Below are 14343 nucleotides of genomic sequence, written 5' to 3'. Positions count from 1 at the left end.
CGCCTGTGATAATCATTCATCACCCGTGTCCTCTCTCCCTACATATACATAAGTAGCTCCATCGGATCCATCCGCCGCCTTCGCCATCGATTCGATCAGTATGATCTACTACCTCCATTATGAATTATATTTCACTCAAATTTTGACGTTTTAAGTTAAACTTGTCTAGCTTTGATCAGGTTCGCATGAAAAATCACCGATATTCTACAACATCCCGTTAGTCTATAGATGTTGCTATATTTTTTTTTAAAAAAAACTTTGATCAAAGTTAGTAGAGTAATTTGATTTATGATAAAACTAAAATAAGCTATGATTAATCAGGAACAGAGAGGGAGTAGCTATGATCTTTTTCGTTTCGGTTGAAGAATGCTAACAGTTTGCTGTAACTCATCAAAGTAACAAAGTATATAGTACTCAGAGATGGTGAGATGGATGGATGTCCTGCTCCAGTACTGAAGCCGGCCTGAATGGAGATTAAACCTACGGAGAGGAGAGGAGGGTGAGCATGAGCTGATCCGGGTAGAGGCGACCGAGCCATAAGAGGGCCGGGGGCGGAATCCGGAGAGGACAGTTCAGAGGGCTGTCGGTACGTGCGTGGTGGGCGTGCAGTGCACTAGTGCAGTGGAGGGGAGTGTACTATGAGGAAGTTAAGGTTACCAGGCCAAGAGGCCGGGTGGTCCAGTGAGTTGCCTGAACGAATCAGAGTCGACGCACTGTTCCATGAACAGGACGCCTCACCAGCCACCTGCTGGGGGAATCCATCGACGGGCTAATTATGGAGATGAACATGGGCTGGTCTCTTTCTCACCTCCTCGCTCGCATGGACGCAGCTGCTGCTCGTAGGCCGATAGCTAGGATAGGCGCATCGGCGAGCTGATGAGCTCGGGGTAGAGAGCCAGCAGCCGGTCTGCAGAGGCTGCAGTACACGGTGACCAGGCATGCATGAGCTTTTCTAGGGCCTAGGCTCATAGGCTACACTATACTACACTACACACATACACGTCTCCCTCTCGCTCTCTCTCCTCGACTGGCCGCTGTAGTATGTGGCTGTATCGGAGATTCAGAATCCTGAAAAGCGTACAAATTTGTCTGCTCCCAAGGACACATATACAGTGGTAGTCGTGGAGCCATAAAACTCATAATGCACACGGGACAGCTAGCCTACACAGCTACACTACACACGAGATCGATCGGTCGACGGCATGCATAGCATAGCCATAGGCCGATCCACGCATCTTCCTCAACAGCTTCTCTCAGTAACAACATAGTTACTCGAATCGTTATGTTGCCCATGTAACTAGCAGCAGGCCAGGCCCCCTGTTCCCGCATCTGTACGACGTACGCATGCGTCCACCATGTATCTTCTCACTGCTGCTGGGGCGTTTCGCTTCACATGGCATGGCATCATGCGATGCAGCACCGGCCGGGCGCCACACACTGCCCGTACGGCCGGCCGGGCATCTGCTTCGTCCCGTCCCGTCACCGCGCTCACAGTAGCCGCGGGCGCTGTGCCGCTACAATGCTAGCTACTAGCTCCGATCCGTGCGTGCCCGGGGATCGATCGGCTCTCGTCGTCGTCGCAGCCTCGCTACAGCTGCCGCTGCGCGCGCTGCCGGTGGAGAGAGGCGAGAGAGAGAGAGAACGGCAGCGTCACACGGCCATGTCGGAGCCGGTTCCATAGGCGTAGTACGTGCCTACGGTTGCCAATAAAGAGTAGGATCCAGGATTGGGCGTAGGGCGCCAGGCGAAAGTCGATCGGCTCGCATGCTCACTTGCGACCGCTTATATGACTGTTCATCCTTCATCGCCACAGTGGGAGGTGTTCCATCATCAGGCCCCCGCCCGGCACGAGAGTTAACTGCTGCCCAACAAAGTGCTGGGGGCCTCGCTCTCATCAGCCCCGTGCGAGCGCATGCATGCGTGGTATGAAAAAGCTGTGTGAGCCCACTTCGTTTGAACTCGCGAGGGCAGCGGGTAGCGTGCTGTACTGGGAGCACCTCGTCCGTCCATTCCAAGATTTTTCACGTGGCAAACGTATCGTACGTGAAAACTTTTTTTTTCCCCTTCGTTCCAGCCTCCTGTCGCTAGTGTGCTGCATGTACATGCTACCCATCAGTTCGTTTGGGGATAGATTCAGCTTGTGCTCTCAATCTGTCTCTCCTCCACTACTAGACTGTTGACGAGAGGTGAGAGCGAGTAGCTATAGAGTTAAAAAAAAAATGGAACACAAGAAGACACGAAAGATGATATGGAAGCATGGGATTGTGTTGTAATACTTACAGTTCCTATCGAGTCTCGACATGCTGTGATACTCTAACATCGCCTTGCAGTCGCATCGGTCATTGCGGGTACAAGGAACGTCGGGGCGGTTAGATGCATAGGGAGCCGGCCGGAAGTGGGAACCTGTTGGACTAACATCACTTGGCCGTCATAGCGGGAGCGTTGGAGACAGCTTTCAGCCGTACGTCCACAAGTGCAATGATTGCAGATGAAACCGACGGGTTGCATGCATATTGCTCATTGAAATGATAGACCCTATGTTGTTGATGTAGCTAAGAGAGCAGCAAGGAGCTGTGGATGTGGTCGTGGTCTAGTGGAACAAGGTGTGTGTAGCATGCAGCTGGCCGAGAAAGAACTAAAACTAGCACACACGCGTGCATGAAATCAACAGGCATGTGATCCGGCCAAGTACCTCAACGGCGGTAGCTTGGAGGTTGCGGCGGAATTCACTGATTGGGATATGATAGCTACCATTGGTGACAAGGACCAAGCTAGGACATGAGGTCGACAACTCTTGTAGTGATGGTGTATCCACGTGCACCAAATATTGGTGGTGTGATGGCACATGGTCGTGGACGATACGCTGGCGATGATGATCTAGCATGAGAACCACCGGTAGATGATGGCCGCTTGGATGATAGGGCCATATATGTATTGTATCCTCACGAAAAAAAACGGAAACCAATGTATGAATCAAGAAAAAAAAGTTTAATTATCTAAACAAGAGACCTAGATAAATATAGAATAATCAACTATTGGCGTTAAGAATCCTAACTCTGTGGGTGGTGCAATAATCCCCCTGGAGAGATCATGAAGATTTTTTTTTTAACGAACGGGTACGAGAAAGTGACTATTTCATTGATAGAGCAGGAGTGAGATCATGAAGATTAATTTCTCAAAGGGGCAGTGTCACGCAGAACCTAGCAAGAGGCGGTGAAGGTAGGGACAACCCAACCTATATCTATATGATGCCATTGTAAGTAAGGAAAATGGTGTATATAATGCGCGTGATGGAAGTTGCATTAAGCCTTTTGACGGTGAGCACTGAGTTATAAGGCTTGGTATAAAAAGACTCCCAGATGACTGTTTGAAAAGAGGAGGTATGTTTTAGGAAATTTTAGGATTTAACTCAAGTTTGTACTAAATCAAAGGAGTTTGGATCCAGAACCTCCTTCCTAAGTTTTTGCGAAATCAAAATTCCCTAAAACACGTGACGAGTTACAGGCTTACATTAGTTGAAAGTTGGCATCAAAAGTTAGGTGTTAGATTCCCCTCAAACGTTTAGACACTGCTATACTGGGCATAAAGGTTCTCAGGTCAATACAAATCTTTATGGTCGCAGATCATGTCAAAAACCAACCGTGCGTCTTCTCGCGCCTTGGTGATCATCATCAGCTTCAAGTGCAACGGCCACGCAAGCGTTGGAAGCACGGAGCTCGGGTTCGTATCCGCCGGCCGAGCCGCCGAGGGATTCGACCAGTCGCCGAGCGCCGAAAATATCTCGCAGAGGAGGGGGCGGGCGGAGGCGGACGACGGCCGCCGCGTCGGCGTGAACGTTGCCAGCCCTCATGTGCAAGGGGCCCATCAACGGCCTTGACCTCCCTGTCCTGTGGTCCAGGCCCACTATCTTTTTCAGCCTGAAAAAACGTCGTCGCCGTCGCCACCAGCCCGAATACTAAACGGGCGGTATCAGCAGGAAAAAAACAAAACAACCCGGAAAAAAACAAAACAACCCGAATTCCTTCTTCCTTTCACGACGCAGGCTACAAATACATACGCGATGTATATGGGCCACTTTCTTTACATGATTTTTTTACAGCGTCACACTTTAGCTAATATTTTTCTCCGAAACGCACGGATGCAGACACTCACGTGTATCTATGAACGTCTTTGAGAGATTGAGCCAATCGATCTCTAAATTGATGAAGTTAATATAGACATCGCTGTTGATGGACATGTCATTTACGACTGAAAATATGCATTATGAATTCATAAAATGCATTCAGAAAATCCATGCTGAACCCAGAATTCGAATATGAACATGTAACAAGAAACCTAACCAAGTGATTTTAGCTGAGTTTAGTTACGGCAAATAACACGTCAACTGAACGTGCGCTAAATCGCGAACACATCCATGTGGAGTTGAGTTTGAAAGGCCATCCTAGTCGATTCGATCGTCCGCGTACAAGGACGCGGCAGGTCGAATTCCGTGCCATACACACGTTTCGTCTTGCAACATGTACACTCGACTGTGAGCTCACATGCATGTATCCAACCGCATCGCCCGTTCTTGCTCGGTGCCATCAGCCGCAGTGGCCTGGCGGCAGGAACGGGAGCTCGCAGCCGCCGCGTCAGGCCTCCCTCTGCTCCACAGCCTCCTGAGCGAGCTCAGCCTCGCCAAGCCCTGCGCCTTCGCCGCGCCACCTTCACGCGGCGTCGGCGCCACAGCCGGTGCCGTCTCCCGGTCCCGGACCTCGATGACCAGCGCCGCCGCCGGTGCTCCGCGGGAAGAGCTCGGGCCGCCGCCGATGACGGTCGTCACCGCGTCCTGGGATCCCCAGAACAGAACGTTCGTCGGGAGGTTCGTGGGGTAGTTCGCGGGCTCCGGCAGCGCCGGTGGGAGCGCCAGGGACGAGGGCGGCGGCGCCGGCAGGGAGCCCGCCTTGTCGACGTCGACGCGGCAGAGCGGGCAGGTGGAGTGGCCGTGCAGCCACAGGTCGACGCACTCGGCGTGGAAGCCGTGCCCGCACCTGGGCAGGAACCTGGCCGCCTCGCCGTCGGCGAGCTCGGCGAGGCACACGGCGCACTCCAGCGCCTCGCCGGGTGGACGGTCCTTCGCCCTGTACACCATCACCGGCAGCGCCCGGAGCACCGCCGCGTCGACGCCGCCCCGGCCTCCAGCGGCGTCGCCTCCTCCCAACGTGCTGCGCCGCTGCTGGGCGCTCGACGACGACGGCACCTCGATCCCGGCGACGCCGCCGCGGCGGTTGATGGTGAAGTAGTGGTACACGACGAACGCGAAGGCGAGGGCGACGAAGAGGAGGACGGCGCCGGAGAGCACGACGTCGCCGCCCACCGGAGAGGCCGCGCTCCACCACGCTGCGGGCGGGCCGCCGCCGCTGCCCGCGTCGACGTCCTCCGGCAACGATGACATGGTCGCGCTCTCGCGTTTCGGCGTGAGCTTGTGTGGTGTCACGTGGCTGTGATTTATGGGGCTGTTCGTTGGCGTTCTTGGAGAGGTTTTGGTGCGCTTTTGGAGTTTGGAGTTGGAGCGGCCGGTTGGAGTTGGTGTGATGTGATGGTGTGGGTGGGATCGGTGTTAATTTGAGTCGAGCAGCTTGAGCTCATCCCCTTTGGGGGGCTCGTGAAGGGTTTAGTGACTTTTTCCCCTGACCCCTATCAACGTGTGATGATGCATGGAAGGGGCTAGAGAGATACGGGGGGAGAGAGCAGCAACTCAGCAAGGCCTAGAAGGTTGTGCTCTCGGCTTCCAGCTTCCAAAGGAGAACGGTAAGGGTCTAGAAGGTGCCTGAGTGGGCCAGAACTGAGTTTAGTGGAAAACACATAGTATTATAGTATTAATGCAGCAGATTAGCCTCGTCAGATTTTAATAAAAATCTGACGAATATTATTACGAAACATGATTGTCAAATGCAGAATGTTATTAAAAAAATTACGAGTTAGCAGACTTGGAATGATGGCAGTCCAGTTATGCCTCAGATGGCCTGGCCCAATAACATGTGCATGCCAATGGGCCTGGCCTGGGATTGGTTCTACTGAACAGGCCATACAGTCCATGGGCTTCCGAGACATTGAACTTTTCAACCTTGCTTTGCTAGCCCGCCAAGCGTGGCGGATATTGCAGGACCCAGAGTCACTGAGTGCGAGGATCTTGAAAGCAGTATACTTTCCCTGCAGGGGAGTTTTTGGACGCCGAGGTTGGAGAGACGCCGTCAAAGATTTGGCGTGCAATTATAGAAGGAAAGGTGGTGCTGGAACAGGGCCTTAGCAGGCGCATTGGGACAGGGGAGGACACTCACATATGGAGAATGAATTGGCTGCCCAGAGATGGTTTGCTCCGACCTGTGGCATGCGGTCAGGCGAACCCGCCCCATATGGTGAGTGAGCTCATCGATACTACGACTGCTTCTTGGGATAGACAAAAACTCCAGGCGTTCTTTGCTCCGATGGACAGGGAGATTATCAGCAATATCCCGATAAGCACAAGAAGGCAGTCGGATTTCTGGGCCTGGCATTACGAGAGGAAAGGATGTTTCTCAGCAAGGTCGGCGTATCGGATGCTCGTTAACGGAACGCAATACAGCTTGGCTGGAAGGAAGAGCCGGAATTTCTGACACGAGGGCCGTTGAGAGAGACTGGACAGCTCTCTGGCATGTCAAAGTTCCGGCAAAGGTGCGTGTGTTCTTATGGATACTAGCTCGACATTCCCTTCCGTCCAGCGACGTGCTACACTGCATGAATATGGCGCGTGTGGGCTCTGTGTGGTCACATGGCATGACATATGTGTCGGCACTAGACGTATGGACGTATGCTAAGAAGGAAAGTTCCTGGTCAATTGCCCTAATGTGTGCGGGTATGTTGCCGACGAGGATGTCGGGCCCTTTAGGGGGTGTATGTGACATCCCGAGCTAACTAAGGATGAATTGAGCCCACTAAAGGCCTATGTGAGTGGCATAACATGTGTGTGGATAATAGTCCCAATGCTAGTTGAGGGTGGGTTTCACTAACATATAAACTCAAGTGTCAAATACATTCCAACCCTCGAGTTAACCCTTTTACGCGAAGCAAGGACAAAAGCATAAACGGGGTTGATGCGAGTGCGTATTTTACTCTGCGTGCGAGTATGACTTAGCGATATTTGGGACTGGGATGTTACAGCCAACCCCACTTGCCCGTCTTGCATGCTCGGCTTCCCCGTTGGCAGCTGCTGCCTTCAATGGCTGAAGATGGCGTGCGTGGCTTCATAGAAGATGGTGCCAATAGCTGGGATAGGATGACTTGCGTGGCTTCATGGAAGATGGTGCCAATAGCTGGGATAGGATGACTGAGGCCTTGTTTAGTTCCATACAAACTCCCAATTTTGACACTATGCAAAAAGAAGATTCCCCGTCACATCAAACTTGCGGTACATGCATGGAGTACTAAATGTAGACGAAATAAAAAATTAATTGCACTGTTTTGTTGTACTTTGCGAGACGAATCTTTTGAGCCTAATTAGTCAATATTTGGATAATAATTCACAAATACAAATAAAACACTACAGTATACTACAGTGTTACAACAGTAATTTTGGACACCAAATTCAGGGCAACTAAACATGGCCTGAAGATGGATCAAGTAGGTGCGGGTGCTGTGGGGTACCTATCCAGTTGCTTAAGATGGGGAAGGCGGCGTGTGGACCTGAATATCGTGGAGGGTGTCACCCTAGCGACGATCGGCGAACAGTCTACAACCCCGCGATGCGTCCTGACCGGGCAGCAGCAGCGCACTTACGTATGTGCTTAGCAGCAAAGACTAATTTAGGCATTTCATGAACTAGAAAATAGGAAATAAAAATATTAAAAAGTAAAATGTAAAGTAAATCAATGTAGTTAAATTTGCGAAGCCCATCCTCACGTTGTCATATGGGTGAAATTACGTGTTTGCAATGGCAAAGTCAAAATTTCTAGTCGCGCGATGGAAGTGGAGTCACCGAAGAGGGAGTCGCACGATACCGGCTTGTGCCGTATCGGATAACCCAGGGAAAGGAGCGTGTGCCGTATCGGAATATCGGATAACCCAGGGTGGAGTATTCACGCAGAACCGCTCGCAGCCTCGCACGCCAATACTCCACCCTCGCGAAGGCCAGGCGGCGGCGCTCTTCGACTCCCGGCACGCGGCTCTTCCTGGCGGGCGACCACGCCTGGGGTGGCCCTTGCCCTTCTCGCCGCGCAGGGAGTACCAGCCGCGGAGCTCCGGCCTCCTCCTGGCAGCGCGCGGTCGAGCTCCAGGCAGGGCAGCGAGTGGCCGAGCTCCAGGTAGGGCGGCGTCGCGATAGCGGGCAGTGGACGAGCGGCAGGCTGACGGAGCTCTTACTGGGCGGCGGTGCTTGCGGTGGCAAACCCCGGTGAGCCTTTTTTTTTTTTGTTTTTCTCTCCCTTTCGCCTTCCTCCCCGCTCTCGACTCCTCCCTGGCTCCCAGCAGCAGCACCCCTATCCACTCCTCACTCTGTCCAGTGTCCGCCGCCTCCTTCTAGCTGGGTGGAAGAAACATGTCAAGAATGGCGCCTCCGTCTCCTCCTATGTCCATGAAGCCTCCGACGCTGCCCTTCTCCCCTCCCAAGAAGCCGCCGCCGATGCCGATATACAAGGACCTGCACTTCAACCGTGACCTCTCCGCTACCAAGAAGCTCCAGGCCGGGGTGGACCTGGTGGCGCGGTTGGTGGGGGTCACCCTGGGGCCCAAGGGGAGGAACGTGGTGCTTGGTAACAAGTATGGCCCTCCCAAGATTGTCAATGATGGGGAAACAGTGCTTAAGGAGGTAATGCCATGCTTCCCAACATGAATTTTTCCTGCAAAGCATGCTGCAATTCAGTGACAGTTTCAGGGAGACTGAATCTGAATTGGGTGCACTCACATTTTTTTTTGGATTAAGGGTGCACTCACATAAAGGCATAAAACGTGTTTATCACTCCCGCGGTCGCTCTTCAGTTCTTGATCAATCTTGTTATCTTATCTTACTGCAGTATTGGACCCTGTTTTTACTCTGTTCCATAGTAACATAAGTGGAAAAGCGCCATGAGCTTGCTTATCGTTCTTTCCTGATCATATCATACTACTTTCAATGGTTGAATGTATGAATCTAATTGTGTTGTTGAAGATCGAATTGGAGGATCCATTAGAAAATCTTGGAGTGAAGCTAGTCAGACAGGCTGGTGCAAGGACCAATGATATTGCAGGAGATGGTTGTACCACTTCCATAATCCTCGCTCGAGGTCTGATTGCTGAAGGAATGAAGGTATGTCCATCTCTTTCCTTGTTCTAGTTTTCTACAATGAAGTCTGGTAAACAGGGAAAAACTCTAGGTGCTATAACAAATTTGTTGACACAAAAATTCCAAATCCTGAACCTGCATTTCTTCTTATGATTGTTTTACAAAGTAGGTTCTTGCAGCTGGAATCAACCCAGTTCAGGTTGCACGTGGCATTGAGAAGACTGCTGCTGCTTTGGTGTCTGAACTCAAATTAATGTCACGGGAGGTATATCCTTTAAATTTATCTAAGTACGATTTTGTATTTCCCTTGTAAAGATATCTTAGCATTGTGTGACATGTTCTCATGTAGATTGAAGACCATGAACTTGCACATGTGGCTGCAGTTAGTGCAGGAAACGATTACGCTGTTGGAAATATGATCTCTGATGCTTTTCAAAGAGTAGGTAGAAAAGGAATGGTGAGAATTGAAAATGGAAGAGGTACTGAGAACAGTCTTGATGTTGTCGAAGGAATGCAATTTGAACGTGGTTACCTCTCACCTTACTTTGTTACTGATCGTTCAAATATGACGGTTGAGTTCACAGACTGTAAGGTAAGGGCAAGTTCCCCGTTATACACTACTGTTCTGCAGAATAACCTGAAGAGTTACATTTTTTTCCTTTTTGTAGATTCTAATGGTTGACAAGAAAATTACTGATGCTAGTGAAATTATAAGGATACTGGACAGTGCTGTAAAAGAAAATTATCCTTTGTTAATAATTGCTGAGGATGTGGAAGAAGCAGCAATGGCTGATTTGATAAAAAACAAGCTGAAAGGGACAATCAAGGTTGCAGCAGTCAAGGCCTTCTCTTTTGGGGAGCAAAAGACACAATGCTTGGATGATATTGCAGTCATGACAGGAGGTATATGGAACTCGATCACCAACCTAACCAATTTAATTCCGGTCATCAACATATTCCTGTTGGTTTTCAGGTACAGTAGTGAGGGATGACATGGGATATTCACTGGAAAAGGCAGGAAAAGAGGTTCTGGGTTCTGCTGCTAAGGTGGTTATCAGGAAAGATTCAACATTAATTGTTACTGATGGAAGCACTCATCATGCAGTTGAGAAAAGAGTTGCTCTGATAAAAGGACAAATTGAGGTATAGTTGTTCCAATCATAAAATGCAAAAGTGCCATGTGACCTTCTGTCTTCTATATGCTTTACTTTTCTTTGGATAAAATTATATCTTTTGATTGTTAACTCTCAGAACTCAAAGGAAAGGTACAACAAGAAGATATTGGGTGAGAGGATAGCAAGGTTATGTGGTGGAATTGCAATCATCCAGGTACCACATACTTGTTTAGTTCACTACGCAAAACATTTCAAGGGTATCAATTTTGCCATGAGAATGCCAGAATTTGAAATTTTGACACGAAGCTAATTGCAGGTTGGTGCTCAAACAGTCATTGAGATGAAAGATAAGAAGTTGAGAATTGAAGATGCTCTTAATGCAACCAGGGTACCTTGATTGATCAAATCTATGTCCGTATCATGTGTGGTTCATAAGTATAAGTTCCTCAGTTTGAACTTCTTTTTTTCTTTTTATAATTTAGGCAGCTATTGAGGAGGGTGTTGTAGTTGGTGGTGGATGTAGCCTATTAAGGTTATCGAAGAAGATTGACGCAATCAAGGATTCATCATTGGATAATATGGAGCAGAAGGTACTTTATAACTGTATTTGAGTAAAAGGATATTTAATGAAATATTTGTTAATTTGAGGTATTAGCAGTACATTGACCTACTTGTGTAAATCTACTTTTGTAGTAGTCATTTTCAAGGTCTATTGTTCCATTGCTTGTTCCAATGCAACGATTCTGTCTTGAACTTTAATTTTGTATTTTCCATGTTTAGATTGGTGCTGACATCTTCAAGAAAGCCTTGAGTTACCCTACCTCACTAATAGCAAACAATGCGGGGGTGAATGGTGATTTTGTCATTGAAAAGGTTTGTTAGCTGCACCGATAGCTCTATCAATTCTAGTACATCTTTCGCATAATTTTGTATTCGAAAGTATGCAGAGACCACCATGCAAGTGCACCATATAACTGTGCACACAAGTTTTTCTGAACTCATTGTCTGGATCTGACTTGTGTTTGATTGTTGCTGTTAAAAGGTGTTATTGAATGATACCACAAATTATGGTTACAATGCTGCCAAGAACCGCTATGAGGACTTGATGGCTGCCGGAATACTGGACCCATCCAAGGTGGTAGAAAAAGTCATAGACACCTTAAATCATCTCTATGTCACCTTGAACTATACGTATGATGGAGTATATCTTCTCACACTCCCAAATATCACCAGGTTGTGAGATGTTGCATTGAGCATGCTGCTGTGGTTGCGAAATCTTTTCTCACTTCTGATGTGGTGGTGGTGGAGGCAAAAGAAAGTAAACCAATTCGAATAAGACCCCCAATGCCTCCTAGGAGCTTGATCCCCCCAATGCCTGCCTCAGGTAACTCTTGAGCATTCATATGGAGAAGATATATTTTCATTTGAATATCAAACTTGTTAACTTAGTTTACTTCAATGTTTTCAGTTTCAGGTATTCGAGTGTAGCAAGCTTCATTTCCACAGAATCGACCTGACGACCTCAATATGACAAAAACTACATGGACACAATTCTTTTGCAAAAAAAAATGCTAATATAACAAGCGAAGAAAGGTTTCACCACAATAATGACTTTGCACTATTGCTCCAAGAAGCTCTATGTGTTCTGTCACATCAATACAAGCAGCAGCAATGGTGGATAATGCATGTAATAGAGAAGACAATGCTGGAAATTTCAGCTGATATTCTTAGCTCCCTCCACTGCTTTGGATCATATCCATTACACTTGTGTAGGATACTAGGATTCATGTTAAATTTAGCAAAGGATGTACAGAAATAACTGTCACATGACAATTGAGGATGCAGATGGCAATCTTTGTCATGAGCTGATGGCAACAGGAAACATATCCTCCTGACACTCTATAAACACTCTTGAAACATACGAGATCTCATAATCAGGGAACCAAACAAGTTTCATCAGATGCTTTTTAGTTTTGACTATTGACCCAGGGAAGGAATAGCAACGGGAGAGGAGGAGGTCCATGTAATTATAATCCATGGCCTCGCAACCATGCTTGTTCTTCACAGGTACGATTCTTCATTTTCTGACAATAATATAAGGGGCTAACTACTAGTGTTGTACTTCAGCATTTGCTTAGACAATAAAATTATTACAGGAAAGGTATAATCACTTAATCAGTCTTGTTATTAAGAGAGCTTGAGGGCAACAAGGGGGTGGGTATCAGCATACCCATTAAATGGATGGTGCACCCTTTTTTTTAGCAACTGAAGGTTGACGATGAGTTGGCGAGCTGCAGAAACTAGCTGCTCACCTCTTCATTGATTCTCATTGCTTATGCTCCTCTTCACTGTTCTGAACTCTAATCAGTTATCAGTTTCGAAAGAAAATGGTCATGGTTTGCAGATATGTAGCTATCTACAGAATAATTGTGTTTCCAAGATATTGCTGATATTTTATAGTCATGTTGGTGACTCTACTGTTTAACTCTTCATGTAGAATGGATGAGGGAAATTCATGATAACACGACAATTGTAGTATGATACAAGTGACTAAGTGAGATCGGAGAAGACATAACTTTTAAGGGTGGCTTACAGCATTTGCGAACATAATAAATACTCACTATTTTGTGGTTTTCTTCTTTTGCCCTGAGCCCCTGACTGCAGGACTGAAACACGGTGCCTGAGAAAAAATAACCACGTCGACACACTAACGCAAAAAATTAGCTGCAGGATTTATCTGCACCGGGTGCCAGGTTGAAGAAATTTCACTCACTTTCCAATCGTCTCAACCAGTGGAAGAAAGCGAATTTGCATCCAAAACGTCGACCACTTCTTATGCTCTTCTATTACTATTACGCTACCCAGGGTCTGTCTCAGTACCTCCTAAAACAACAGCATTGCATTCTTCTGTTGATACATGCATCAGTTTGATTGACCATCATGACCGCATACAAATTGCTCCACTCAATATAAGTTGAGTTGTAGAAAATTCTAGCTCGGTGTTATCTTTTTTTTTAATGGAATTAGTGCACTACACAATCACGTAACATGCACGCAGATAAGAGCGCGTAAAAGGGGTGGCGCATGCATGGCTGAATATAGTAAACGCTTCTCTACCATGAGTACCATCTACAGTTCACATGATTGACTTTGTGGGGGTTTAACTATTAAACATATTTGATCATCTTCAACGAATCCACTTTAGGACACTTTGAAAGAAAGCAAACATTCTTCTATGGAATCTAACGCAAATATCTTATTAGTCGAGTTGAGCTATCTGACATAGCTTACTCTTAGAATAGAGAAATTAAGCCTCTTAGAAGTTTTTTTTTCATCCTTTTTCTGACTTGTTTCGGAATCAAAGCACACTGAGGTATTGTCATATGTTTTTTCACCAATGTTTTTTAGACTATATATATATCAATGGTTAGAAGCCTATTTTGGATCAGGACAATTACAAGGAAATTAAAAAGGTTTACTACAGGATAACATTCCTTTTAGACTTTTCTGTCGTGAGCCTGCATCATTTGAGAGATTGCTGTTGCCCGTGGGGGTGTATTTTTAGAACGGTAAGGCCAACCCATCTAAAGTACAAAAAAATGGCGCACAGTTAATATTGGCGTCTGAAATGGAAGAAAGAAGAAGTAATTATACTGACGAATACATGAGATTTGCCTATTTCATCTGACTTATGACGTGTTGATCTGGAACATTGTTCTTGATTACTAAAAACTTCCTTTCCATTTTTATTTCCTCTTCCTTCCTTTCTTTTCCTTTTTCTGGGTAGCTTTCAATAATTCTTGAGTAAAAAGTATTGAGTTGCTTTATATATGGACCTCGGGAGATTCCAAAATTTGTACTTACCCTGCCTCCTAATTCTTCCATTGGTACCTCTTACAAGAACAGTACGAAAGTACCGTTGTGTTGGTACACTCAGATTCTTCTCGTGTTCTT

At 47.2% G+C, this 14343-nt stretch overlaps 2 protein-coding genes across 3 annotated transcripts; one reads left to right on the top strand and one right to left on the bottom strand.

Moving 5' to 3' along the window:
• Positions 1–4324: 4324 nt before the first annotated feature.
• Positions 4325–5790, bottom strand: LOC101759943 (E3 ubiquitin-protein ligase EL5). The gene has a single exon (XM_004975665.3). It carries the CDS (start codon positions 5432–5434, stop codon positions 4538–4540), a length of 897 nt encoding a protein of 298 aa, XP_004975722.1. The 5' UTR covers positions 5435–5790; the 3' UTR covers positions 4325–4537.
• Positions 5791–8071: 2281 nt separating this feature from the next.
• Positions 8072–12331, top strand: LOC101759535 (ruBisCO large subunit-binding protein subunit beta, chloroplastic). Of its 2 annotated transcripts, none has more exons than XM_004975664.3 (14): positions 8072–8407; positions 8537–8821; positions 9161–9298; positions 9444–9539; positions 9624–9866; positions 9943–10177; positions 10248–10417; positions 10526–10603; positions 10706–10777; positions 10872–10979; positions 11170–11262; positions 11432–11524; positions 11623–11773; positions 11858–12331. In XM_004975664.3, exons 2-14 carry the CDS (start codon positions 8552–8554, stop codon positions 11875–11877), a joined length of 1767 nt encoding a protein of 588 aa, XP_004975721.1. In that variant the 5' UTR covers positions 8072–8407; positions 8537–8551; the 3' UTR covers positions 11878–12331. The 2 variants fall into 2 exon arrangements, with proteins under 2 accessions (XP_004975721.1, XP_012703274.1); XM_012847820.3 differs by having other exon boundaries at positions 8084–8407; positions 8517–8821.
• Positions 12332–14343: the final 2012 nt, after the last annotated feature.

Source organism: Setaria italica, chromosome VII, assembly GCF_000263155.2.
Source record: "Setaria italica strain Yugu1 chromosome VII, Setaria_italica_v2.0, whole genome shotgun sequence".
NCBI lineage: Eukaryota > Viridiplantae > Streptophyta > Magnoliopsida > Poales > Poaceae > Setaria > Setaria italica.
Note: the sequence above shows the minus strand (reverse complement) of the source record. Positions and strands in the feature narration are given on the sequence as shown.